This window comes from Scyliorhinus torazame, chromosome 8 (genome assembly GCF_047496885.1).
Source record: "Scyliorhinus torazame isolate Kashiwa2021f chromosome 8, sScyTor2.1, whole genome shotgun sequence".
Lineage (NCBI taxonomy): Eukaryota > Metazoa > Chordata > Chondrichthyes > Carcharhiniformes > Scyliorhinidae > Scyliorhinus > Scyliorhinus torazame.
Window position 1 is genome coordinate 251316721 of NC_092714.1, and position 26087 is coordinate 251342807.

Genomic DNA, 26087 nt, shown 5'->3' on the forward strand with positions numbered 1-26087 from the left:
CGAAGGGCAATTTATCATGGCCAATCCACCTAACCTGCACGTCTTTGGACTGTGGGAGGAAACCGGAGCACCCGGAGGAAACCCACGCAGACACGGGGAGAACGCGCAAACTCCGCACAGCCAGTGACCCAGCGGGGAAAATCGAACCTGGGACTCTGGTGCTGTGAAGCCACAGTGCTATCCACTTGTGTTACTGTGCTGCCCATCTCCAAATAAAACCAAGGTACAAGGTTTTAAAAACATATTTACAAAAACCAACCTTAATGTGATCCCTTTGGGGCACAGACTTTTCTAGAGAATACACATTAAAGCTTTACAAGCTGAAATGCACACTTGCACCACTCAAAATGGAATATTACTGCCTTTTAAAAAAGTAGCTGAAGACTACTTTCACCAGCTGAAGACTGCGATACATGAACTCTTCAATTTTTAAAATTCTTTCATGAGATGTGGGGATGCTGGAAAAGTCCACATTTGTAGTTATCCCGAACTGCCCTTAAGGTGATGGTGGTGAGCCACTTTCTTGAAACCACTGCAGCCTATCTAGTGCCCATACTGTACTGTTAGGAAGCAAGTTGCAGGACTTTGATCCAGTGAATGAAGGATTGCAATATAGTTCCAAGTTAAGATGGGTGGGTTTCTTTGAGGGGAACTTGCTAGTGGTAGTGTTCCCATACATCTGCTGCCCCTGTTCTTCTAGGTGGAGGTCACAGGTTTGGAAAGTGCTGTCAAAGTAGCCTGTGTATCTTGCAGAAAATACACATTAACTACTGTCAGTGTGGGCAGGATTTCCCCACGTCGTGTCCCCCACCCTGCCCAGGCATGTTTGTGCCGGTGGCCTGCCACTGACCAGTGATGGGATCGGTCAACGGGGTTTTCCGTTGTTCTCACCCTGAATCGCTGCAGGGCTCAGGTGGTGGGAGTGGATGATCCTGCCAGCAGGAACAGCTGGAAAATCCCACCCTGTGAGTCAGTGGTGGAAGGAGTGAATGTGTCAAGTAGTGAACAGATGCTGATCAATCAGCTGCTTTGTCCTGGATGATGTCAAGCTTCTGGAGTCAAGCTCATCCAGGCAAGTAGAGAATATTCCACCACACTCCTGACTTGTGCCTAGAAGATGGTACAGACTTTGGGGATTCAGGAGATGAGTTACTCACTTCAGAATTCCCTCTCTCTGACCTGCTCTTGTTGTCACAGTATTTACTCAGCTCAGTTTCTGGTCAATGGTAACTCCCAGGATGTTTGTAGTGAGGATTCAGTCATAGCAACTCCATTGAATATCAAGGAGATTGTTAAGATTCTTACATTCGTCCTTATTGGAGATTTGTCTGGCACAAATGCTACTTCAGCCCAAGTATTCCAGGTCTTGCTGCATATGGACATGGACTGTTTAGTATCTATGGAATGGCAAATGCTACTGAACATTACACAGTCATCAGCGATTATCCCCACTTCTGACCTTACAATGGAGGGAAGGTCAATAATGAAGCAGCAGAAGATGGTTGGGCCTAGGACACTACCCTGAGGAACATCTGAAGTGATGTCCTGAGGGCGAGATGATTGGCCTCAATAATCGTGCTCGGTCTGACTCCAACCAGTGGAGAATTTCTCTCTTGATTGTTATGGACCTCAGAACTTCTCGATTCCATACTCAGTCAAATGCTGCCTTGATATCAAAGGCAGTTATCTTTACCTTTCCTGGAGTAAAACTCTTTTGTCCATGTTTGGAGGCAGCACGGTAGCATTGTGGTTAGCACTATGGCTTCACAGCGCCAGGGTCCCAGGTTTGATTCCCGGCTTGGGTCACTGTCTGTGTGGAGTCTGCACGTTCTCCCCATATCTGCGTGGGTTTCTTCCGGGTGCTCCGGTTTCCTCCCGCAAGTCCCGAAAGACGTGTTATTAGGTCATTTGGACATTCTGAATTCTCCATCAGTGTACCCGAATAGGCGCTGGAATGTGGCGACTAGGGACTTTTCACAGCAATTTATTGTAGTGTTAATGTAAGCCTACTTGTGAAAATAAAGATTATTATTAGATTGTAATGGAGGTCAGGAGCCTAGTTGTCCTTGAACCCAAACTGAGCATCAGTGAGCAGTTTGTTGTGTTTGATAGCACCGCTGACAAAACCTTCCTTCACTTTGCTGATAGAGTGTGATGGGGTCGCAACTAACCAGATTGAGTCTGTCCTGCTTTTGTGGACAGGACATACCTGGGCAGTGTTCCACATTGTAAGGTAGAACAGTGTTGTAGCTGTACTAGAACAGCTTGGCTAGGGCATTGCTAGTTCTGGTGCACAAGACTTCAGGCCCTTTGCTGTACCAGTGCCTTCAGCTGTTTCTTTATACCACATGGAGTGAATTGAACTGGCTGAAGATTGGCATCAGTGTGGGGATCTTAAGAGGAGGCCGAGATAAATTATCTACCCAGCACTTCTGGCTGAAGGTGGTTGCAAATGCTTCAGGCTTGACTGTTGAAATGTAATATAGTATGAATTTGGACTTCCGCTTGTGACCATGGAGTGATTGGTCACATAAAGGGTTGTTCCTGTTCAAAGTCACAGAAAAGGGCTCTTTTTACCCAGATTCAGGTGGATTTTTGATGAAAAGGCATAGGTGAATGTTAGGGGAGTAGTTTACCCCTGGAATGGTCTGTCTTCTGATCACCGGACCCAGCAGAAAACAGTGAGAGGTTTGACTGGAAAGTTGAAACAGTCTTGTGCTTCACAGACAGTTTCTTCCAGCATGCAGGCAGGGGAGGGGCAAGCTGCAAGGCCCCAGATACAGGAACTGATGACTTTTATCAAGGAGAGGAAAGAAATGCAGGAGGCTCATGCAAAGGCCATTGCAGAAGCTGTGGCACCCCTGAAGAGGACTTTGGAGTGGATGGAGAGGTGTTTGGACGTGCAGGGGTCACAGATTCGGGAGATTGAAGTAGTGATCTCGGACCACAGCGATCGTGTGGTGGTTCTGGAGGCAGAGGTGGGGCTCCTAGGAGACCTTTGTAAAAAGCTGAGGGCAAAGGTTGAGGAGCAGGAGAATACCTCGAGAAGACAGTACCTGCGAATAGTGGGCCTGCCTGAAGGAGTGGAAGGTATGAGTGCCACGAGGTACGCCTCAAGGATACTGGCGGGACTGGTGGCAGAAGGGGTGCTAGATAAGGCACCTGTAGTGGATCGAGCACATTTGTCTCGGAGGCAAAAGCCAAGAGCTGGGGAGCCGCCATGGGCGGGGATCGTGAGACTCCATAAATTTGTGGAGAAAGAGAAAATTCTACGGTGGGCCAGGGATAAACGGAGCTGCGACTGGGAGGGAAATAACGTCTGAATTTATCAGAACATCGGAGCAGAGTTGGCAAAACGGCAGGCAGAATTCAACAAGGCCAAGGCGGTGCTGTACCGGCGGCAGATCAGGTTTGGGGTGCTCTACCCGGCGAATTTATAGGTGACGCTCAGAGGCCGGGAGTATTATTTTGAGGCCCCAGAAGCGGCTGAAGACTTCATTAAAGAGCATAAACTGGGGGAGAACTGAGTGGACAATGCTTGGGAACCGGGGTGCTGGCACTATGTAATGGTCGGGAGCATGTTTGAAGTGGGTGCAGGGATTGGGGGATTTTCTCTTTTTTTGTTGGGGGGGGGGTTTCTGTTCAATGTTGAGATTGTAAGGAGTTGTAGGGGTGAAAGATTTATGCGGGGATGGATGTTCTCACCCACCTCCTGTTTTACGGGACTGTTTGTGTGCTTTTGGAGAAGGCTACCTGGAGTTCAGGAGAAGTCCTTGTTTGGGTGGGGGAGGGCAAGGCCAGCAGAAGGCCTTCTTCGAGTTGAGAAGTGGGGGGGGGGGGTCATTGGGATGTGCCTTTGGGCAGGGGCAGCCGCGCTACCAGGTTAGGCTGGTGAACGGAAGTTAGGTGGTGGGGGAGAAAGTTTCTGTGACGGGGCAGGGGGTGAGAGATGACATGGTCAAGGGCGAAGAAAGGGGCCATTTGGGATGGGCTAGGTACAGAGTGGAATTAAAGGGGCAGGAGTTAAGTGGGGAGTATGTCGGATGGTAGAGGGGATTGGAGGAGCAAGCCTCCGGTAAGGTTGGTAATGTGGAACGTCCGGGGACTGAATGGGCCGGTTAAAAAAGGTCGCTGGTGTTCGTGCACCTCAGGAGCTTGAAAGCGGGGGTTGTTTTTTTGCAGAAGACAGACCTCCGTGTGAAGGACTAGGTTAGGTTAAGGAAGGGGTGGGTAGGGCAGGTTTTTCACTCCAGGTTTGGCGATTTTAATGAGCAAAAAAATGGGATCCGTGAGTGCGAAGGAGGGGAGGGATCCAGGTGGGAGATATGCGATTGTGAGTGGGGTATTGGAAGAGGCACTGGTAGTGTTGGTAAATGTGTATGCCCCAAATTGGGATGATGTGGGTTTTATGAGGGGGTTGCTGGCAGCAATCCCGGATTTGACCACATACCAACTGATCATGGGAGGAGATTTTAACGGTGTCCTGGAGCCGAGGGTGGATTGATCGAGCCCCAGGTCCATGGGTAGGGTACGAATTGCAAAGGAGCTGGGTGGGGGGGGGGGGGGTTATGGAGAGGATGGGTATGGTGGATCCATGGTGCTTTCAGAAGCCAGGGGCAAGGGAGTATTCCTTCTTTTCACACGTCTATAAAGGTGTATTCGGGGATTGATTACTTTGTAGTGAGTCGGGAGATTTTGGTTCGGGTGGAGGGGGCAGAGTATGCGGGGATAGTTATCTCGGACCATGCACCCCACTGGCTGGATATTCGGTTCAGTACGGGACGAGAGCAGAGGTATGACTCGGGGTTGTTGGCGGATGGAGGTTTTTGTGATAAGATGCGGTTGGCGATTAGGGATTATGTGGAGTGCAATCAGAATGGGGAGGTGTCGGCGGGCATTTTTGGGAAGCACTGAAGGCAGTGGTCCGAGGAGAAATTCTCTCATTTATGGTTCGTGCAAATAAGGAAAGGAGGGCGGAACATGACCGTCTAGTGAGCGAGATAGTGGAGGTGGACAGGGAATATTCGAGGGTGCCCACCGTGAAGTGATTGGCGAGGAGGAAAAAGTTGCAGGGGCAATTTGACAGGCTGACAACGGGCAGGGCGGTAGGGCAACAGGGGTGCAATATGAGCATGGGGAGAAGGCGAGTCGCATGCTGGCGCACCAGCTGCGGAGGCAGGCTGTGTTCAGGGAAATATTGAAGATCCGGACTGGGGCTGGGGATGTGGTGTCAGAGCCAGGGAAGATAAATGAGGCATTTAGAGAGAGTATTACCAGGGACTTTATGAGGCAGACCCAGGAGGAGAGGAGGGGGACATGTGGCAGTTTCTGGACGAGCTGGAATTTCCCCAGGTGAAGGAAGCAAAGAGGCAGGCATTGGAGGAACCCCTGGGCTGAGGGAGGTGCTGGAAAGTATCAGGGGTATGAAGTCGGGGAAGGCCCCTGGGCCGGATGGCAGAATTTTATAAGGAATTTGCAGCGGACCTGGCACCACATCTGTTGGGGGCGTTTAATGAAGAACTGGAGAAAGGGGAGTTGCCGGAGATGATGAAGCAGACAGTAATCACACTAATCCCAAAAAAAGGGAAGGACCGGTGGAATGTGGGTTGTATAGACCATGTCACTATTGAACACGGATGTGAAAGTATTGGCCAAGTTGTTGGCAGGTAGGATGGAGGATTGTGTCCCGAGGGTGGTTGCAGAAGATCAAACAGGCTTCGTGAAAGGCAGGCAGCTCGCGAGTAATATAAGACAGCTGTTGAATGTGGTGATGAATCCGTCGAGAGCTCTGGTATCGGAGGTGGTGATGTCCATGGATGCAGAGAAAGCATTTGATCGGGTGGAGTGGCGGTACTTGTTCGAAGTTTTGGATTTGGGACGAGATTTGTGGCATGGGTCCGGTTGCTGTATGTGGCGCCAAGAGCGAGGGTGAGGACGAATGATATGAGCTCACAAAGCTTTGACTTACACAGGGGTACGAGGCAGGGGTGCCTGTTGTCGCCGCTGCTGTTTGCGCTGGCCATGGAGCCATTGCCGATTGACGTCGGCAGAAGATACTGAGGGGTCAGAGGGAGCATCGGGTGTCGCTCTATGCCGATGACCTCTTGCTGTATGTTTCGGATCCGTTGGAGAGTATGGGAAGGATTATGGGCCTGTTGGGAAGGTTTGGAGGGTTCTCGGGATACAAGCTGAATGTAGGGAAAAGCGAGGTATTCCCAGTGAATGAGCTGGCACAGCGGCTAATTTAGAGGGGGGGGGGGGGGTGAAATGTCATTTATGGTAGCGAGGGATAGGTTTAGGTACTTGGGAATTCAGGTAGCGAGGGATTGGACGGGGCTCCATAAGTGAAACTTAACGAAGCTGGTGGAGGAAGCCAGGGAGGATCTTAAGAGGTGGGATACACTGCACTCAATGTTGGCGGGGAGGGTCCAAGTGGTGAAAATGAATATTCTGCTGAGCAGTCTGGAGGAGCTAAGGGAGAGGGTAAAGCTGCCGAGGGGTAGTGAGTTCAGGTATCACAGGTTAGGGACTTTGCACGAAAGGTCTGGAAGGGATTCCCTAGATTGCTGGGATACACACTGCTGGAGCGACTGCTGCTTCCAGATGTGGAAGGGGAGGGAAGAACTGGGGATATATACGCAAGTGGCTGGGGGAGCAGGGAGGCGGGCGGGTGGTGAAGATTTAGGAGAGATGGGAAGCGGAGTTGGGAATGGTGAACAATTGGAGAGTATGGAGGGAGGCGCTGCGAAGGGTAAACAGGACCTCCTCTTGTGCAAGGATAAGCCTGATACAGTTTAAGGTGGTGCACAGGGTGCATATGACTCGGGCGAGAATGAGTGGGTTCTTTCACAGGGTAGTAGAGGAGTGCGAGAGGTGTGGGCGGGGGCCAGCGAATCATGTGCACATGTTTTGGTGTTGTGAAAAATTTAGAAGATTCTGGGCGGGAGTGTTTGCGGTCTTAGCCAGGATAGTGGAGGAGGGAGTGGACCCAGACCCTTTGGTGGCAATATTTGGGGTTTCAGAGAAGCCGGAGCTCATGTAGAGGAGGAAGGCATCGATGTCCTGGCCTTCGCCTCTCTGATTGTAGGGCGACAAATTTTGCCGGAGTGGCGGTCGGCATCGCCACAGGGGGTAGCGGCTTGGTTGGGTGACCTGTATGACTTCCTGCGGTTAGAGAAGATAAAGTATGAGTTAAGGGGCTCAGCAGGGGAGTTTAAGAAAAGGTGGGGATGTTTGTGACCGTGTTTGAGGAGCTGTTCGTCGCAGGGGTTGGGGGGGGGGGGGGGGTGAAAAAGGAGAAAAATCTGTACAAATAGTTGATTGTTGGGAAGAATGTTTCCCAGGGTGTTTATTTGCTGTAACCTACTTTGCTCCAAGTTAGAATAAAATGCTTTTAAGTAATATAGTATGAATTTATTAGTTGGATAAAATAGTATTGATAATATTACTATTTTCTCCTTTCTTCCCCAATCCATGCTTCTGGACAGTCCTTCCCCTCTATTGCATTTCTGTTCTCTTTCTTTACTCACTTCCCCCCAATGTGTCATCTTCCTTTGTTGAAAACAATACTTTCAAAGCCTATGGGAAACTAGTAGCCAATATTTCTACAGTATTTAAAAAAAAAAAATGTTCTTCTGCATAACAGCTACAACATGTCGGAACAGAGCATACAACCAAACATCAGGCAGTGTGGATGAACAGCTTTGCAGAAATCCAGGCATTCATTGTCCGGTTGTTTCAGCAACTGGTAATTTCAAATCCAGCAGAAAACAAACTAAAAAGAAATGCTCATTTCAAGCACACTGTTGACAAGATCAAAGGAACACTTGCCTCCCTGGGAGTAGTTTTGCAATCTCCGCCCAGCGGTTGCCAAGAACCTTGTGTGCTTCATAAATAATCTTGTCCTCCTCTTCAGTCCAAGATGACTTCTTAACCTCAGGATTGAGATGATTATGCCAACGTTCACGACACTGTTTGCCAAGTCTACCTTTTAGATGCCTCGCAATCAACGACCAACGTTTTGGCCCATGTTTCTGAACTAATTCAATTACCTAAATGAAAGAGTAGGAATCAAAGATCAGTTCATTCCTGTTTTCTGTGCTATGTAACTCAATAAGTTGTAAATTTCTTGTCAAATTTGCCCTGCACAACATCCTAAAAAATACAATAAGGGAGGTTAGCAACCCGACTCCAGCCCTCTGCCAACATTGGTGCAGTTAGGCAGAATAAGGAAAGCCAGATGACTTCTCTCCAACCTTCCCACTCCTCATCCCAATTGATTAGTACATGACTTATATAATTCATTGAAAGAAAAATGGAGACTGGTACCATTAGGAATCGGTTATAAATCCAAGTCTTCAGTGGTACGGAATTGCTGCTTTATATAAAACCTGATGTGGAGATGCCGGCGTTGGACTGGGGTGAGCACAATAAGAAGTCTTACACCAGGTTAAAGTCCAACAGGTTGTTTCAAACACTAGCTTTCGGAGCACAGCTCCTTACTCAGGTGAATGAAGAGGTATGTTCCAGAATTATATATATATATATATAGACAAATTCAAAGATGCAAGACAATGCTTAGAATGTGAGCATTTGCAGGTAATTAAGTCTTTACAGATCCAGAGATTGGGGTAACCCCAGGTTAAAGAGGTGTGAATTGTCTCAAGCCAGGACAGTTGGTAGGATTTCACAAGCCCAGGCCAGATGGTGGGGGATGAATGTAATGCGACATTAATCCCAGGTCCCGGTTGAGGCTGTACTCATGTGTGCGGAACTTGGCTAGAAGTTTCTGCTCGGCGATTCTGCATTGTCGCACGTCCTGAAGGCCGCCTTGGAGAACGCTTACACGGAGATCAGAGGCGGAATGCCCTTGACTGCTAAAGTGTTCCCCGACTGGAAGGGAACATTCCTGCCTGGTGATTGTCGCGCGATGTCTGTTCATTTGTTGTTGCAGCGTCTGCATGGTCTCGCCAATGTACCACGCTTCGAGGCATTCTTTCCTGCAGCGTATGAGGTAGAATGTTTCTGGAACATACCTCTTCATTCACCTGAGGAAGGAGCAGTGCTCCGAAAGCTAGTGTTTGAAACAAACCTGTTGGGACTTTAACCTGTTGTTGTAAGACTTCTTATTGTGCTCACCCCAATCCAATGCCGGCATCTCCACATCATGGCTACCATCGACGCCACAAACTGCCGGCTCAAAGTGGAGAGGATCTCCAGGAAGATCGCGCATATAGACACTGACATTAAGTTTCTACAAAAATGCAAGAAAGCAGACAAGGTCCTGAAAGGGCTACAGATCACAAACCCACTCAAGTCGACCTACAACACAGACTACGCTGAGAGACTCTGCCGTCGCACCTCTCTCACACTCCTCAACCACCTCGTACGCCAGCTCTACAGCAGACGACGCAACCTGGAAACCAAGATAGAGGCTATATTCTCAACTTGCGCTCAGGACGCAGCAGACCAGCTACAGAACACCGCCAAACAGATGAGACAACGATACTATGCCACCTATATGCACACCAAGAACAGGAAGCTTGAGAAACGCGGCATCACCACCAGCAGCAACCAAGCCTCCCCGGTACTACAGTAGAAAACAACACAGGGAAATCTATTGTCAATTTGTCGGACTACATCCTTCAACCAGACAAAATCGAAGTCCTCTGCAGAGGGCTCAATTTCTGCACCACCACCAAAATGGACCCCATCAGTCTCGCAGCAAACACAGGAATTCATCAGGCGAATGAGGCTCCGGGAATTCTTCCACAGACCCCAAGAGGCCGACAGCGAACCCAAGGAGACTGGTAATGAACCGGAACAGCAGAGCGAGAGATCTGCGGTGCGGCAATCGAAGAGAAAAGAGTCGAATTGGACCCCTCCAGAAGGGGGTTGCCCCAGACTTGACATGTATGCTCAAGCCGTCAGGAGTCGCGTCAATGCCAGATTCATCAGTCGCATTCACAAGACAGCCCTGAACATCACCCAAGCACAATGCAACGCCATCCGCGCTCTCAAGACCAACCGCAACATCGTCATCAAACCAGCAGACAAAGGAGGGGCCACCGTCATCCTGAACAGAACGGACTACTGCAAAGAAGTATACCGACAACTCAACAACCAGGAACACTACAGACAGTTACCTGCAGATCCGACTAAGGAACACATCCGCGAACTCAACAGACTGATCAAGACCTTTGATCCAGACCTTCAGAGCACCCTACGTGCTCTCATCCCACGTATTCCCCGCATTGGAGATCTCTACTGCCTCGCGAAAATACAGAAGGCCAACACACCAGGCCGTCCTATCTTTTCAGGCAATGGGACCCTGTGTGAGAACCTCTCTGGCTACATCGAGGACATCTTGAAACCCATCGTACAAGGTACGCCCAGCTTCTGTCGCGACACGACGGACTTCCTACAGAAACTCAGCACCCATGGACCAGTTGAACCAGGAACATTCCTAGTCACAGGGGACGTCTCGGCCCTCTTCACCAGCACCCCCCATGACGACGGCATTGCTGCAACAGCCTCAGTACTCAACACCGACAACTGCCAATCTCCAGACACAATTCTGCAACTCATCCGCTTCATTCTGGATCACAACGTCTTCACCTTCGACAACAAGTTCTTCATCCAGACGCACGGAACAGCCACGGGGATCAAATTTGCATACGCTTCATTCTGGATCACAACGTCTTCACCAACAAGTTCTTCATCCAGATGCACGGAACAGCCATGGGGACCAAATTCGCCCCTCAATATGCCAACATCTTCACGCACAAGTTTGAACAAGACCTCCTCACCGCACAGGACATTATACACCAGATACATTGATGACATTGTTTTCCTTTGGACCCACGGCGAAGAATCACTGAAACGGCTACAAAATGACATCAGTAAGTTCCATCCCACCATGGACTACTCTCCAAAATCAGTTGCATTCTTGGACACACTCGTCTCCTTCAAGGATGGTCACCTCAGCACTTTGCTTTACCGCAAGCCCACTGTTATTGAAATATGGAAAGATGTGTCATTTGAAACATGGAAGTCTGGCAATATCTGGTCTGAGAGAAACATGATAGGATACAGGGAAAGATCCCACAGGATACAGGGAAAGATCCCACAGGATACAGGGAAAGATCCCATAAAGGGTTAACAGCAGCTGCCAGGGAAGGATTGTAAAATGCAGATATCCTTGGTCAAGCAGGCTGAGCAAACAAGACAAACAGGATTTTGAATGAAGCCAAAAACAATGGCTCACACCTTCATTGAAAGTAACTAACTTAGTAAGGATCGGGAAAAGAATGGATGAGGTTCTAGGTGTGAAAATTTGCTAATACCAGGTTTATCAGTCTACGAGAAACATAATTCAAAGCCAAAATCAAAGTCAAAATTGAGCTGAAGACACAATTGGAAAATAAAACTATAAAAATGACAGGAATTAAAAGTAACACCTGTTGAAACCAAAGCATTTTGAACACCACAAAGGACAAATGTAATCACATCTATGAGATGAAGTCATGTCAAAATGAATACTTCGTTGGATTAGACGGTTTTAGATCAAAGTTCCTTTTTACAATCAAAGAAAATAAGAGTTACTTTACAATAACATCAAAAAACTTAATTGTTAGAAAACAAATATAAACATCGAGACCAGGGCAGGAACTATTCAGATCCAGAACCAGAGCTCAGAGGGAGAGAGAGAGAAGCAGCGAAGGAACAAGCAGCTAGACTCAGATTACAATCAGCTCGGTCATGGGAAAGAGACAGAACAGAGCAGCCGAGCTAAAATAGCTAAATACATCTAAAGAAGACCAGACTTTAAAGAAGTTTGATTGTCAAGTTGGGCCTGAAGGTCCCTTCAACCAACCAGAAGGATCCAGAAGCAAGATCTTTTTACTTTTCTGTAAAGACAGTGGTTGCATCTTTTAAAAAGAGAAAAAAATATATATTATAACAAAATAACTTCAAAGTTTTAACCTGAAACAGTGGTTATTAGTCTACTTTACTTACTCAGCAATGCGGGACCCAGGATCGATGCTACTAAGTGGTAAGTAGATGAAATCTTCGGTGAAGGTATGGGTTATACCGGGGGATAACGTGAAAATATAGTTTGACCTGAATAGCACCCACTGAAGCTTGCATCGGAGTCGGGGAGTGAGAATCCCTGATCACCATTTAGAATGTCGGCCCTTTTTGGTATAGGGGGACTTCTAAGAATAGTGGTGAGTTTTCAAAACCACGGATAACCTCACGATGCTCCACTTCTTCAGCTTCCACCTTAAACACATTAAAGAAGCCATTCCCTATGGACAAGCCCTCTGTATACACAGGATCAGCTCAGGCGAGGAGGAGCGTTACAGACATCTACAGACGCGGAAAGATGCCGTCGTACAAACGGGTTATGGCGCTCGACTCATCGATCAACAGTTCCAATGCGCCACAGCAAAAAACCGCATTGACCTCCTCAGAAGACAAACCCGGGACACAACCAACAGAGTACCCTTCGTCGTCCATTACTTTCCCGGTGCGGAGAAACTACGACATCTTCTTCGCAGCCTTCAACAAGTCATCGATGAAGATGAACATCTTGCCACGGTCATCCCCACACCCCCCACTACTTGCCTTCAAACAACCGCGCAACCTCATACAAACTATTGTTTGCAGCAAACTACCCAGCCTTCAGAACAGCGACCACGACACCACACAACCCTGCCATGGGCAATCTCTGCAAGACGTGCCAGATCATCGACATGTATACCACCATTACACGTGAGAACACCACTCACCAGGTACATACTCGTGCGACTTGGCCAACATTGTCTACCTCATACGCTGCAGGAAAGGATGTCTCGAAGCGTGGTACATTGGCGAGACCATGCAGACGCTGCGACAACGAATGAACGGACATCGCGCGACAATCACCAGGCAGGTTCCTTCCAGTCGGGGAACACTTCAGCAGTCAAGGGCATTCAGCCTCTGATCTCCGGGTAAGCGTTCTCCAAGGCGGCCTTCAGGACGCGCGACAACGCAGAATCGCCGAGCAGAAACTTATAGCCAAGTTCCGCACACATGAGTACAGCCTCAACCGGGACCTGGGATTCATGACGCATTACATTCATCCCCCACCATCTGGCCTGGGCTTGCGAAATCCTACCAACTGTCCTGGCTTGAGACAATTCACACCTCTTTAACCTGGGGTTACCCCAATCTCTGGATCTGTAAAGTCTTAATTACCTGCAAATGCTCGCATTCTAAGCGTTGTCTTGCATCTTTGAATTTGTCTATAAATCGGTTTCTGGAACATACCTCTTCATTCACCTGAGGAAGGAGCAGTGCTCCGAAAGCTAGTGTTTGATACAAACCTGTTGGACTTTAACCTGGTGTTGTAAGACTTCTTATTATATAGAACCATTATAAACAAATTACAATGACATTTTAAACATATTAACTACAGAAATAAAAATAAACTTTATACTCAAGGGCTTACAAAAGTACATATTAGAAGCTTTCTAATTTCATCTATTTGTACAACATTACCTTCTGATCTTCTTCCTTCGTCCACGGCCCCTTCACAAGCTCTGGGTTCAGAACCTTCAGCCACCGATGCTGGCACTGAAGGTCAGTTCGGTTCTGCAGCAATTAAAAATTCAAATTAAAGTACAATCAACACAAAAAACACGAAATTTCACAGTCGATAGCTTTGTTTACTTTCATTTTGCAATCTCTTCCCACATCTCCAAAATTCCATTCTTGGCCTCTTTCTACTCAATTTATTTGCTACCTCCAAGCAGCATTATTGTTGAGCACAGAGCCAGTTTCCACTGACAACGCCCAGCTGTCTCTCTCCAAGACATTGTTGACTCCCCAACCACCACTATGCTGTCAAATTATTTCTTTCATATCAAGCTACAGATAAGCCATATAAAGACCAAATCCACTCTATTCAGCCTTTACCAGAAACTCCATACTCTTTACTTCTCTCCACTGACTCCATCATTCTACCTGCTTGCTCAAGTTTTACTATGCACACAAATCACAGCTGTTCAACATGGAGATGAACTTCAAATCCCAAACTGCTCTTGCCAAAACTACTTACTTCCATCGTAAGCTCAGCTGCCTCTACTATTCTCTCTCCACACGGATGTGAAAGCCCTTGGCCATTCTTTTATTATTTCCAGGCTTAACTTTTGCAAAGCTTTCTTCACTGGTCTCCAAATTCCACGCCACATGAATTCAAAGTTGCCCAAAACTCTGATGCTATTATTCGTTCTTGCATTAGGTTGCATTTACCCATCAACTCATCCTTGTGTGGAGCATACTTGCTGCTAAACCACCAATGCAATAAATTCTTATCTTCACTCTGGATTACAAATTCTTCATTGCAGCATAATGCGGTTCTTTTACAGTCTTACAATTTTCCTTTGATCACCTGTGTACTACCTTCCTTCTACTGTACAGCAACTATCTTGGGATTTTCTGAAATTCTCCACTTAAATCCCTTCTTACCCACAAAAGCTTTCTCAAAACCACTCTTCTACTAAACCGTCAGCCACCTCCATTCTTATTGTTCAACATCAGTCTCAGTTCTGTGAACTGTTTTGGGATGCTCAAAATAAATTGCTAAAAAGAAACTGAAAACAATTTACTTCCTGAAAATAAGATATACTTGCATTTTATGTTAAACTTAAAGCAAAAAAATCAAATACAGTCCAACACCAATTAAAAATAATTTTTGCATATAGAATCACAACAATGCAGAAAGCCATTTGGCCCATCGGGTCTGCACCAACCCGCCGAAAGAGTACCCCACCCAGGCCCATGCCCCATCTCTGCAACCCCACCCAACCTTTTGGACACTAAAGGAGCAATTTAGCTAGGCCAATCCACCTCATCGCAGTCTTTGGACTGTGGGGGAAAACCGCCAGAGAACCCAGAAGAAACCCACACATATACAGGGAGAATGTACAGACTCCACACTGACAGTGATCCAAGCCTGGAATGAACCCAGGTCCCCAGCACTGTGAGGCAGCAGTGTTAACCACTGTGCCACCATTTAAATTTGTTAAGTGAAAACTAAAGGAAAAAATTAGAGTTTAGAATAGACTAAATTATCTTATTTTTCGTCGCAAAATAACACATTTGAATTGCAAACGTATACCGTCTTCCATTTTGAGCCTCTAATGGTTTTTCATTCTTACCTCCCCATGTTCATAGCACTATGGGTCTAGCATGGGAGCACACAAGTGTGTGTGGGTTCATGTGATTAATAAGCAGGATTTTGTAAGATCAGCTTTACTCAGGATGAGCCTTGGCAAGAATGACCACCTTCAAGTCATAACTACAGAAAGGTACTTACAGAGAAATTACTCGCTATAAATCGCCAGTCATTTTTGCCATATTGGTTGATCAGCTTTTTCAATTTTTCATCCTGTACAAACAAAAAGAAGAAAATTTAAACCCTTTCACACTAATGTTATTAATATTCTGTTATAGACAGTGCGGTTCTTCTTGCAACCTCAATAAGATTATATGGACCGTCTAATGAAGAGCTCTGCAGCAAAGTAACAAAATGAGGTTCAAACAACTGAAACAGAGACCATGATTCCCGCACTAAGTGAATTGGATTCACTTGTACAAGGGGGAAAATAGTTGCATCCTACAGGTACCGGGCCCCGTGTCTGGGAAGCTCAGTTCTAGACCCATGCTAGATTTGGGGATTTTGGATCCTACGCCGAACATGTACTGATAATAAAGTATGTGGAAGGGAAATTCATGAGTTGCCCACTTAGAAGCATGCTGGGAAATGCTTGACTATAGTTTAACACTGCTTTGAATGAAAATAAGTAAGTCAGGTAGCATAAACAAAATACTGCTTAATATTTTGGACTCGGCCTTATTATAATGATAAGAAGTTGTTCTTCTGAAGGACAACAAAATGCGTACTCGAGAATTGTTTTTAAACCAAGGGCAAAACATTCATATTTCCGCTTGTTTTGTTCCCAAGGTTTATTTTTCAAAGTTGTTTATTTCACACTATAAATATAATGGTTTTCAAGTGTATAACTCAGAGTGCTGTGAAATGGCTATGCAGCCAGAGCACTCCCCTCTCCGCAAATATTTGTATCAAATAAATTTCCTTAAATCGAACCTCGAAGAATTTGTCTTCATTTCCATGACAAAGCATGAAAAATAAAGAATTAAAGGACTTAAATAGCTAACCAGGGTGCCAGCTTAGAATGTAGCAGGTTTCCGGGTCCTTCTGAATTTTGAGGTGCTGGATAAGGGGTCTGGTACGTGTACTTGTTTTATACCATGTCTGATCAGTGACTAAATAGCAATTTCCTCATAAAAGAATATATGATAAACCCATTTACCACTGGCATTTACCACTGGGAATCAATGGTAGCTAATACAGTTGTGTATATACTGGGAATCAATGGCAGCTAATACAGTTGTGTATATATTTTTTGAAAAACTATATTACATGCTTTTGTTAATATAGTTTATGATTCAGGCTATTGATGTCATGAACAAAGTTTCCCTAAACAGAAAGCTTGACCCTATAAAATGTTGTCATTAATCTGCCTGTGTCAAGACCAACAGTTAAACATGGATATACGAATGACCAGCATATCCATCGCCAATCTACTAGAAACAGAGGAACTTGAATTCGAACAGCTGGTCTGGTGTTCTGCAGCAGATGAAATGGAGCAGTAGATGGCGTCACAAACTACCTGCAATTTAAGCACTAAAATGCTGTGTTTTCAACCCATTGCTGTGGCACACATTTCAGTACTCATCAGACAAGCAGCTGCAAGTTATTTAGATGGAGTGAATTTTATTAACGTGTTTAGATAACCTTAAAAAGCTTCAACAGGCTCTTGAGATTACGAAAAGCTGCAACAACGTTGATTGTACACAGCAGCATCCAAATAAAAGCGATAACCTCATATGAAAAACAGTTCAACTTCAGCATACATCCAGGTCACCAGCCACTTTTACTATATGCTGCACAAATTATACGTTTTGTTAGATTGATGCTCATACTTTGAAATAGCAGTTCCTTTGTGATTCTTGATTTTCTTTTGCAGAACCCATGCAAATCTGACTCAAGAATTGGTTGTTGCTATTGCTTCACCCACTAAAAGGAGGACCCCAAGCATTTGTTCTTTCAGTAACTGATTTCCACTTTCTCATTCAACTCTAATGTTTCATTCTGCTATTTTCCAGAGAACACAACAGAAATCAGCAAGTCCTAAAAGGATAAAAAGTTTAATGTCCTAAAAAATATTAGAACAATACCTAATCCTAACCAGAATGGCTATGAATTATTTTTAAATACCAAAATTGGAGCATGTAAATGTTCAGTATTAAAATAATTAGAATTGATTAAATAATGGTCAAAAAGTAAGTAACACTGCAAAAAAGGTTGAGAGAGGAAATTCCAGGAGGTTAAAACTAAAATTGCACCCTCCAATGAGGAACACTGAAGAACGTTGGGGTAAATATTAAACAATATGGGGATAGTGTAGGAAAATGGCTTAGAAGTAGAAGAACAGCCATGATTTAGTTGAATGGCAGAGCAGGCTCGAGGGGCCAAATTCCTGCTCCTATTTTCTGTGTTCCTATGAGAGGTATGAGGTAGCACAAGTGGATAGCACTGTGGCTTCACAGCGCCAGGATCCCAGGTTCGATTCCCCATTGAGTCACTGTCTGTGCGGAGTCGGCACGTTCTCCTGGTCTCCGGTTTCCTCCCACAGTCCAAATACATGCAGGTTAGGTAGATTGGCTATGATAAATTGCCCTTAGTGACCAAAAAGGTAAGGATGGGTAATTGGGTTACGGGGATAGGGTGGAAGTGAGGGCTTAAGTGGGTCGGCGCAGACACGATGGGCCGAATGGCCTCCTACTGCACTGTACATTCTAATTGGGTGTTTTTAACAATATTGGTCCAATACGATACAAGAATTACATTTTTTCAATAACAGGCAGGATACTAACATGGTGCTCTGGAGCTTTGCATATCTACTGTATTTCACATTTTAAGTCCTAATTCCCAAGGTGGCATATCATGTTTCAGTTGATAATGATAACACCGAACTTCCGGGAGAGGCTATGCAGAGCTAGGTCGCATATTCGGCAGCTCCCGCTTGGAACGGACTTTTGGGCTCTTTTACAGGGCCCCCACGGCATTTGTTTGACATTTCCCGGTGTGGGAAGAAGACTGCAGCATGCCCCTGACGGTGTCCCTCAGGAATGGTGTGTCGTTTGGCTGCCAGACCCGGCAGAAACAGTGAAGGATTTGGCTTGATCTGCAGCAATAGACAGAGGCCTCTTCCAGCATGCAGGCGGGGGAAGGGCAAGCTTAAAGCTGCAATCTGACTTGACTCTATCAAAGGTGAATTCTAGCAGCAGAGGGAACAACTGTGAAAGGATCTACCAAGGCCATTGAAGAGGCGGGGACGAGGCTTCTGGTGGCGGCCATGGAGGAGTAGGTCGCGCATTCGGCAGCTCCCGTCTGGAACCGACTCTCAGACCTTTTTCAGGAGTTTCCATAGACTTTTTGGGGCAGACTGGTGAAGCAAATACTGCCAACTTCTATGAAACGGACCAGAAGTGTAACGGCCAAAGGAGCGGCACTGGAGCAACGGGAGAAGCGAGGGAAAGAAAACAAAATGGCGGCGGCCAGGGACAAAGGGGAGCTGCAGGAGTTCATCAAGCGCTGCTTCGAGGAGCAGCGCGAGGAGATGCGCAAATAGATGTTGGCGCCTATGCTTTCAGCAATTGAAGGGACTTGGGATCACGCAGAAGGCCCACGAAGCTAAGATCCAGGAGGTACAGAAAAGAGTCAGTCAGAACGAGGATGAGCTCGTGGGCCTGGCGGTGAGAGTGGAGCAGAACGAGGCGCTACACAAGAGGTGGGCGGGAAGACTTGAAGACCTGGAGAACAGGTCGAGGAGAAAGAATCTGCGAATCCTGGGTCTCCCTGAGGGAGTGGAGGGGGCTGATGCCGGGGCATACTCGAGCACGATGCTGGAGACGATGATGGGCACGAAGGCCCCTGGAGTTGGACGGGGCACATCGGGTGCTGGCGAAGAAGCCCCAGGCAAATGAGCCGCCAAGGGCGATGGTGGTGAGGTTCCACCGGTTCACGGACAAAGAGTGGGTCCTGAGATGGGCCAAGAAGGGGCGGAGCAGTAAGTGGGACAATGCAGAGATCCGAATATACACGGACTGGAGCACGGAGGTTGCAAAGCGGAGAGCGGGTTCCAACCGGGCCAAAGCGGCGTTGTACCGGAAAGAAGTGAAATTCGGAATGCTGCAGCCAGCGCGACTGTGGGTCACATACAAGGGCCAACACTATTACTTTGAAACGCCCGAGGAGGCGTGGACCTTTGTACAAGCCGAAAAGTTGGACTCTAACTGAGGGTTTGTGAGGGTGGGGGGGGGGGATGTTTTGGGGTTTGATGTGTGATGGTTTTGTATATAGGGGGTCAATCACACTCAGGAAATGTTACATGGGCTGGGGGAGAGAGACAAGGCCGCGACAGGAGCTGTGCCAGAGGGGGCGGAGCGTGCTTTGGAAAGCACGGGTTTTTTTCCCGCGCGCGGGAAGAAAGGCGGGAAGGGGAATGAAGGAATGCATATGGATTGGGAGACTCCCACGCGGGGAGGTCAATGGGACGGCGGGGGAAGCCGGGGTCAGCAGGCGTCAGCTGACTTACGGGAGTGACATTGGGGGAGCAAAAAAGCTAGACAGGGGTCTAGCGGGGGGGGGCTGTTGCTGCTGCACTGGCCGAAAGGGAATGGGACACAGAAGAGGTGGTCGGGACAGGGGTCCCCCCTCTGGGGACAGGAGGGTGAGGGAGGCGTGGACACGGGACTGGCCCAGAAAAGGAGATGGCTAGTCGGCGGGGCGTGGGGTGAGAGCCCCTCCAATCCGGCTGATAACGTGGAATGTGAGGGGCCTGAATGGGCCGGTGAAGAGGGCTCGAGTGTTCGCGCACTTAAAGGGACTGAAGGCGGACGTGGCCATGCTCCAAGAGACACATCTGAAGGTGGCGGACCAGGTCAGGTTAAGAAAGGAATGGGTAGGACAGGTATTCCACTCGGGACTGGACGCGAAGAATAGAGGGGTGGCAATATTGGTGGGAAAGCGGGTGTCATTTGAGGCCAAGACTATTGTAGCGGGCAATGGAGGGCGATATGTAATGGTGAGCGGTAGGCTGCAAGGGACGTGGGTGGTGTTGGTAAACGTATACGCCCCGAACTGGGATAATGCAGGATTCATGAAGCGCATGTTGGGGCGCATTCCGGACCTGGAGATAGGAGGCCTGATAATGGGAGGGGACTTCAATACAGTGTTGGATCCAGCACTGGACCGCTCCAAATTAAGGACTGGAAAGAGGCCGGCGGCAGCCAAGGTACTTAGGGGGTTTATGGATCAGATGGGGGGAGTGGACCCATGGCGGTTTGCAAGGCTGCAGGCCAGGGAATTTTCTTTCTTCTCCCAAGTACACAAAGCCTACTCCCGGATAGATTTCTTTGTTCTGGGTAGGGCGCTCATCCCCAGGGTGGAGGGGACGGAGTATTCGGCTATAGCCGTTTCAGACCATGCCCCACACTGGGTGGAACTGGAGCTGGGAGAGGAGAGGGACCAACGCCCGTTGTGGCGGCTGGATGTGGGACTGCTGGCGGACGAGGTGGTGTGTGGGAAGGTGAGGGGGTGTATCGAAAGGTACTGGGAGGCCAACGACAACGGGGAGGTGCGGGTGGGGGTGGTATGGGAGGCGTTGAAGGCGGTGGTCAGGGGAGAGCTAATTTCCATTAGGGCTCATAGGGAGAAGACAGAGGGTATGGAAAGGGAGAGGTTAGTGGGGGAGATTTTGAGAGTGGACAGGAGATACGCAGAGGCCCCGGAGGAAAGATTACTTGGGGAAAGACGACGGCTCCAGACGGAGTTTGACCTGTTGACCACAGGGAAGGCGGAGGCACAGTGGAGGAAAGTGCAGGGGGCGACCTACGAGTATGGGGAAAAGGCTAGTCGGATGCTGGCACACCAGCTCCGTAAGAGGATGGCAGCGAGGGAAATAGGGGGAGTCAAAGATGGAAGGGGAGCCACGGTTCGGAGTGCAACAAAAATAAACGAGGTATTCAAGGCCTTTTATGAAGAGCTGTACAGATCCCAGCCCCCAGCGGGGGAAGAGGGGATGAGACGATTCCTAGATCAGCTGAGATTCCTGAGGGTGGAGGAGCAAGAGGTGGCTGGTTTGGGGGCACCACTTGGGTTGGAGGAGCTGAGCAAGGCTTTGGGGAGCATGCAGGCGGGGAAGGCCCCGGGACTGGACGGATTCCCGGTGGAGTTCTACAGGAAGTACGCAGACCTGTTGGCCCCGCCACTGGTGAGGACCTTTAATGAGGCAAGAGAGGAGGGGACCCTACCCCCGACAATGTCGGAAGCGACAATTTCTTTGATCCTAAAGCGGGACAAGGACCCACTGCAATGTGGATCGTACAGGCCGATCTCGCTCCTCAATGTGGATGCAAAGTTGCTGGCAAAAGTGCTGGCCACGAGGATCGAGGACTGTGTCCCAGGGGTAATCCACGAGGGCCAGACGGGATTTGTAAAAGGCAGGCAACTAAACTCCAATGTGCGGCGGCTCTTAAAAGTGATAATGATGCCATCGGAGGAGGGAGAGGCGGAGATAGTGGCAGCTATGGATGCGGAGAAGGCCTTTGACCGAGTAGAGTGGGAGTACCTCTGGGAGGTGCTGCGTAGGTTTGGGTTCGGGGTAGGGTTTATCAATTGGGTTAAGCTCCTTTACAGAGCCCCGATGGCAAGTGTAGTGACGAACCGGCGGAGGTCGGAGTACTTTCGACTGTACCGAGGGACGAGGCAGGGGTGCCCCCTGTCCCCCTGTTGTTCGCATTGGCGATCGAACCATTGGCCATGTCATTGAGGGAGTCTAATAAATGGAGGGGGGTGGTCCGAGGGGGAGAAGAGCATCAGGTGCCGCTATATGCGGATTACCTGTTGCTGTACGTGGCGGATCCAATGGAGGGGATGGTGGAGGTCATGCAGACTCTAAGGGAGTTTTCGGGCTATAAGCTCAATGTAGGGAAGAGTGAGCTCTTTGTATTACAGGCGGGGGACCAAGAAAGAGGGATAGGGGACCTACCGCTGAGGAGGGCGGAGGGGAGCTTTCGGTATCTGGGGATCCAGATAGCCAGGAGTTGGGGGACCCTACATAACTTGAATCTGACGAGGTTGGTGGAGCAAATGGAGGAGGATTTCAAAAGATGGTACATGTTACCGCTCTCGCTGGCGGGTAGAGTGCAGTCGGTCAAAATGGTGGTCTTTCCGAGGTTTCTGTTTGTGTTTCAGTGCCTTCCCATCGTGATCACTAAGGCCTTTTTTAAGAGAGTAGGCAGGAGTATTATGGGGTTTGTGTGGGCGAATAAGACCCCGAGAGTAAGGAGAGGGTTCCTGGAACGCAGTAGGGACCGAGGAGGGTTGGCGCTGCCAAACCTGGGGAGCTACTACTGGGCAGCAAATGTGGTGATGATCCGCAAGTGGGTTATGGAGGGAGAGGGGGCAGCATGGAAGAGGATGGAGATGGCGTCCTGTAACGGAACGAGCCTGGGGGCATTGGTGACGGCGCCGCTGCCGCTCTCGCCGACAAAGTATACCACGAGCCCGGTGGTGGCGGCAACGCCAAGGATCTGGGGCCAGTGGAGACGGCACCGGGGTGCAATGGGAGCATCGGTGTGGTCCCCGATCAGGGGTAACCACCGGTTTGTCCCGTGGAAGATGGACGGGGGGTTCCAGAGCTGGCATCGGGCGGGGATTGGAAGAATGGGGGACCTGTTCATCGACGGGACTTTTGCGAGCCTAGGGGCACTGGAGGAGAAGTTCGAGTTACCCCCGGGAAGTGCCTTTAGATATATGCAGGTGAGGGCTTTTGTGAGGCGACAGGTGAGGGAATTCCCGTTGCTCCCGGCACAAAAAGTTCAAGATAGTGTGATCTCGGGTGTATGGGTCGGGGAGGGCAAGGTGTTGGAAATACACCAGGAGTTGAAAGAAGAGGGGGAAGAGCTGGTAGAAGAATTGAAGGGTAAATGGGAGGAGGAGCTGGGGGAGGAGATCGAGGAAGGTCTGTGGGCTGATGCCCTAGGTAGGGTTAATTCCTCCTCCTCCTCCTCCTCATGTGCCAGGCTCAGCCTGATACAATTTAAGGTGGCCCACACAATTTAAGGTGGTCCACAGAGCGCACTTGACGGGGGCAAGGTTGAGTAGGTTCTTTGGGGTAGAGGACAGATGTGGAAGGTGCTCAGGGAGCCCGGCGAACCATGTCCATATGTTTTGGTCATGCCCGGCACTGGAGGGGTTCTGGAGAGGAGCGGCGGGAGCAATATCTCAGGTGGTGAAAGTCCGGGTCAAGCCAAGCTGGGGGCTAGCAATATTTGGAGTAGTTGACAAACCGGGAGTGCAGGAGGCGAAAGAGGCCGGCATTCTGGCCTTTGCGTTCCTAGTAGCCCGGCGAAGGATCTTGCTAATGTGGAAGGATGCGAAGCCCCCCCAGCCTGGAGGCCTGGATAAATGATATGGCTGGGTTCATAAAGTTGGAGAGGATTAAGTTCGCCTTGAGGGTCTGCGCAGGGGTTCTACAGGCGGTGGCAACCGTTCCTAGACTATCTCGCGGAGCGTTAGAGGAAGGTCGGTCAGCAGCAGCAGCAACCTTGGGAAGGGAATTGCCTGGGAGGGTGGATGATCAAGAGATAACATGAAGGGTCGGGGAAACTGGCACGTACGGGTGAGGGCCAGTGTACAAAGCCAGTGTAAATATATCATTTTGCCATGTATATATCTTGCTCTGCGCGATTTCTCGGTTTTTTTTTGTTACGGGGGGGGGGGGGGGGGGGGTGTTATTGTTTGTAAGGGAGAAAAATTGTGTTAAAAAACTTTAATAAATATATATTTTTAAAAAAAGATAATGATAACACCATTGCCAACATTAAAATCATATCCATTGCACAATTCAAAAGTGTATTTTGTTTTTAAAAAGCAATTTGGTTTTAGATCAGGTACCTCTTCCGAAGACCATTTGATTTTGAAAAACTTTGCATCTTTGTGGTCCGGGACATCGCAATCCAAATCCTGCAAGGGTTCATCCCATTCTTCACTGTATACACACACACATATAAAAAGAAAGCATATTCCATGAGGGAGAAGATAATTCATGCAAGCATGCAAATCATTTGACGTGGAGCTGAAACTGCAATTGGTAGGATCAACATAATTAGAGTAACAAGTAGGATCAAGCAAGTTTGAATCTCTTTTGGCACCTCCATGATCAACCTGCTACCGTCAATAACGTTATCAAAAAGAAATGACCATGGTTGCAAGTACCCTCTTGTCTGCCTAGCAATTCTGAATTGCATAAACCAACCCCCCATTCTGGCCATATCATGTTACAACCAGGTGAATATGGGTGCCAGGACTTCCCCACTCTTCTATTGGTTGTAACAGGGTTTCTTTAAAAAAAAATACAGACACTACGATAGATAGTGGGTTCACTGATTGAGATTCCTTCGCTGTTGCTCATGATTCAGGCAGTTCTTTAAATGGTGATGCTTGTTTCTCCCCTGGAAGCGGCACTTTGGAATTTCGAAGTCTTCTTTCCTATTTCTTGGTCTGTTGTCCCCAGTATGATGCAAGCAGGTACAGTTCACTTTACAATATAATAATCTTTATTGTCACAAGTAGGCTTACAATGCAATGAAGGTACTGTGAAAATCTCCTAGTCGCCACACTCCAGCACCTGTTCGGGTACACGGAGGGAGAATTCAGAATGTCCAATTTACCCAACAGCACTTCTTTCGGGACTTGCGGGAGGAAACTGTAGCACCCGGAGGAAATCCACATAGGCATGGGGAGAATGTGCAGACTCCGCACAAACAGTGACCCAAACCAGAATAGAACACGAGACCCTGGCATTGTGAAGCAACAGTGCCGCCCATGTTGGCGCCGATGCAGGGTCTCAAAAATCCTTTCCTCCAAAGACCCCAATTTTCATAGACTTTACAGTGCAGAAGGAGGCCATTCGGCCCGAGTCTGCACCCGCCTTTGGAAAGAGCACCTACTCAAGCCCACAACTTTACCCTATCCCTGTAACCCCACCCAACCTTTTTGGACACCAGGGGCAATTTAGCGTGACCAATCCACCTAACCTGCACATCTTTTGGACTGTGGGGGGAAACCGGAGCACCCGGAGGAAACCCATGCAAACACAGGAAGAACGTGCAGACTCCGCACAGACAGTGACCCAAGCCGGGAATCAAACCTGGAACCCTGGAGCTGTGAAGCAACAGTGTTAATTTTGTGACAGGTTTGGACGAATCCAATGGTGGAGTTTGAAGTTTGAAATGGTGATCACGTTGAAGATTTTAAAAGTGTGGGTACAGCTTTAAGAGCTTACAGACTTTGAATATCCTGTCATCATTCGCTGCAAAAAAAAAATGAATTTTTACACTACACTTTGCTAAATAGCAGAAGCACTTCTGGAAGAAGAACTTTGAACGATGGCTGTGTGCTGACTTGATTTATTCAGTGATGTAGCATTGTAAGTACCGGGGGGGGTATAAATTAACCGCAGGCTTGCTGTTTGAGGATTCAGACGGTCGCAAGCTTCTAGAGAGTGAGTAAATTAATTATTATTTTTCTTTTCAACTCAGGCCACGTGTTGCTGCTCAGTTTTGGGTTCGGCTTAGTCAATGTGGAGTGTCTGAATATAAAAAGGGTCTTCTCTGGACTGGCTGCAGCCTGGAAGTTCAAAGGATTGTAGGCTCTAGACTCTGCCTGCTGAAGCCAAATTGCCTTGGGAGATTGTGACAACTAGAAGTCTTTAGGAATACTGGATTTTAAGTATTCGGAAATTTGAGGGTTAAAAGTCTGGGATTAGAGTGTTTGACTGCAGTGGTCATTTAAAAAAAAAAATTCTGTTTCACAGCGGCTAGGTTCTTTTAGCAGCCAAAAGATGGAATTGACAAAGGAACGTGTTTTTCAGTCTGGACTAATA

The 26087-nt window shown here is 48.1% G+C and overlaps 1 protein-coding gene across 1 annotated transcript in view; it reads right to left on the reverse strand.

Annotated features, from left to right (window-relative positions):
- The window catches only part of mybl2b (v-myb avian myeloblastosis viral oncogene homolog-like 2b), an 89754-nt gene that overhangs the window by 39321 nt on the left and 24346 nt on the right, over positions 1 to 26087 (reverse strand). The window contains exons 2-5 of the mRNA XM_072515558.1: positions 24098 to 24191; positions 15365 to 15436; positions 13546 to 13638; positions 7831 to 8051 (exon numbers count right to left, since the gene is read on the reverse strand). Coding sequence (XP_072371659.1) covers positions 7831 to 8051; positions 13546 to 13638; positions 15365 to 15436; positions 24098 to 24191 — 480 coding nt within the window. The remainder of the gene's footprint in view (positions 1 to 7830; positions 8052 to 13545; positions 13639 to 15364; positions 15437 to 24097; positions 24192 to 26087) is intronic.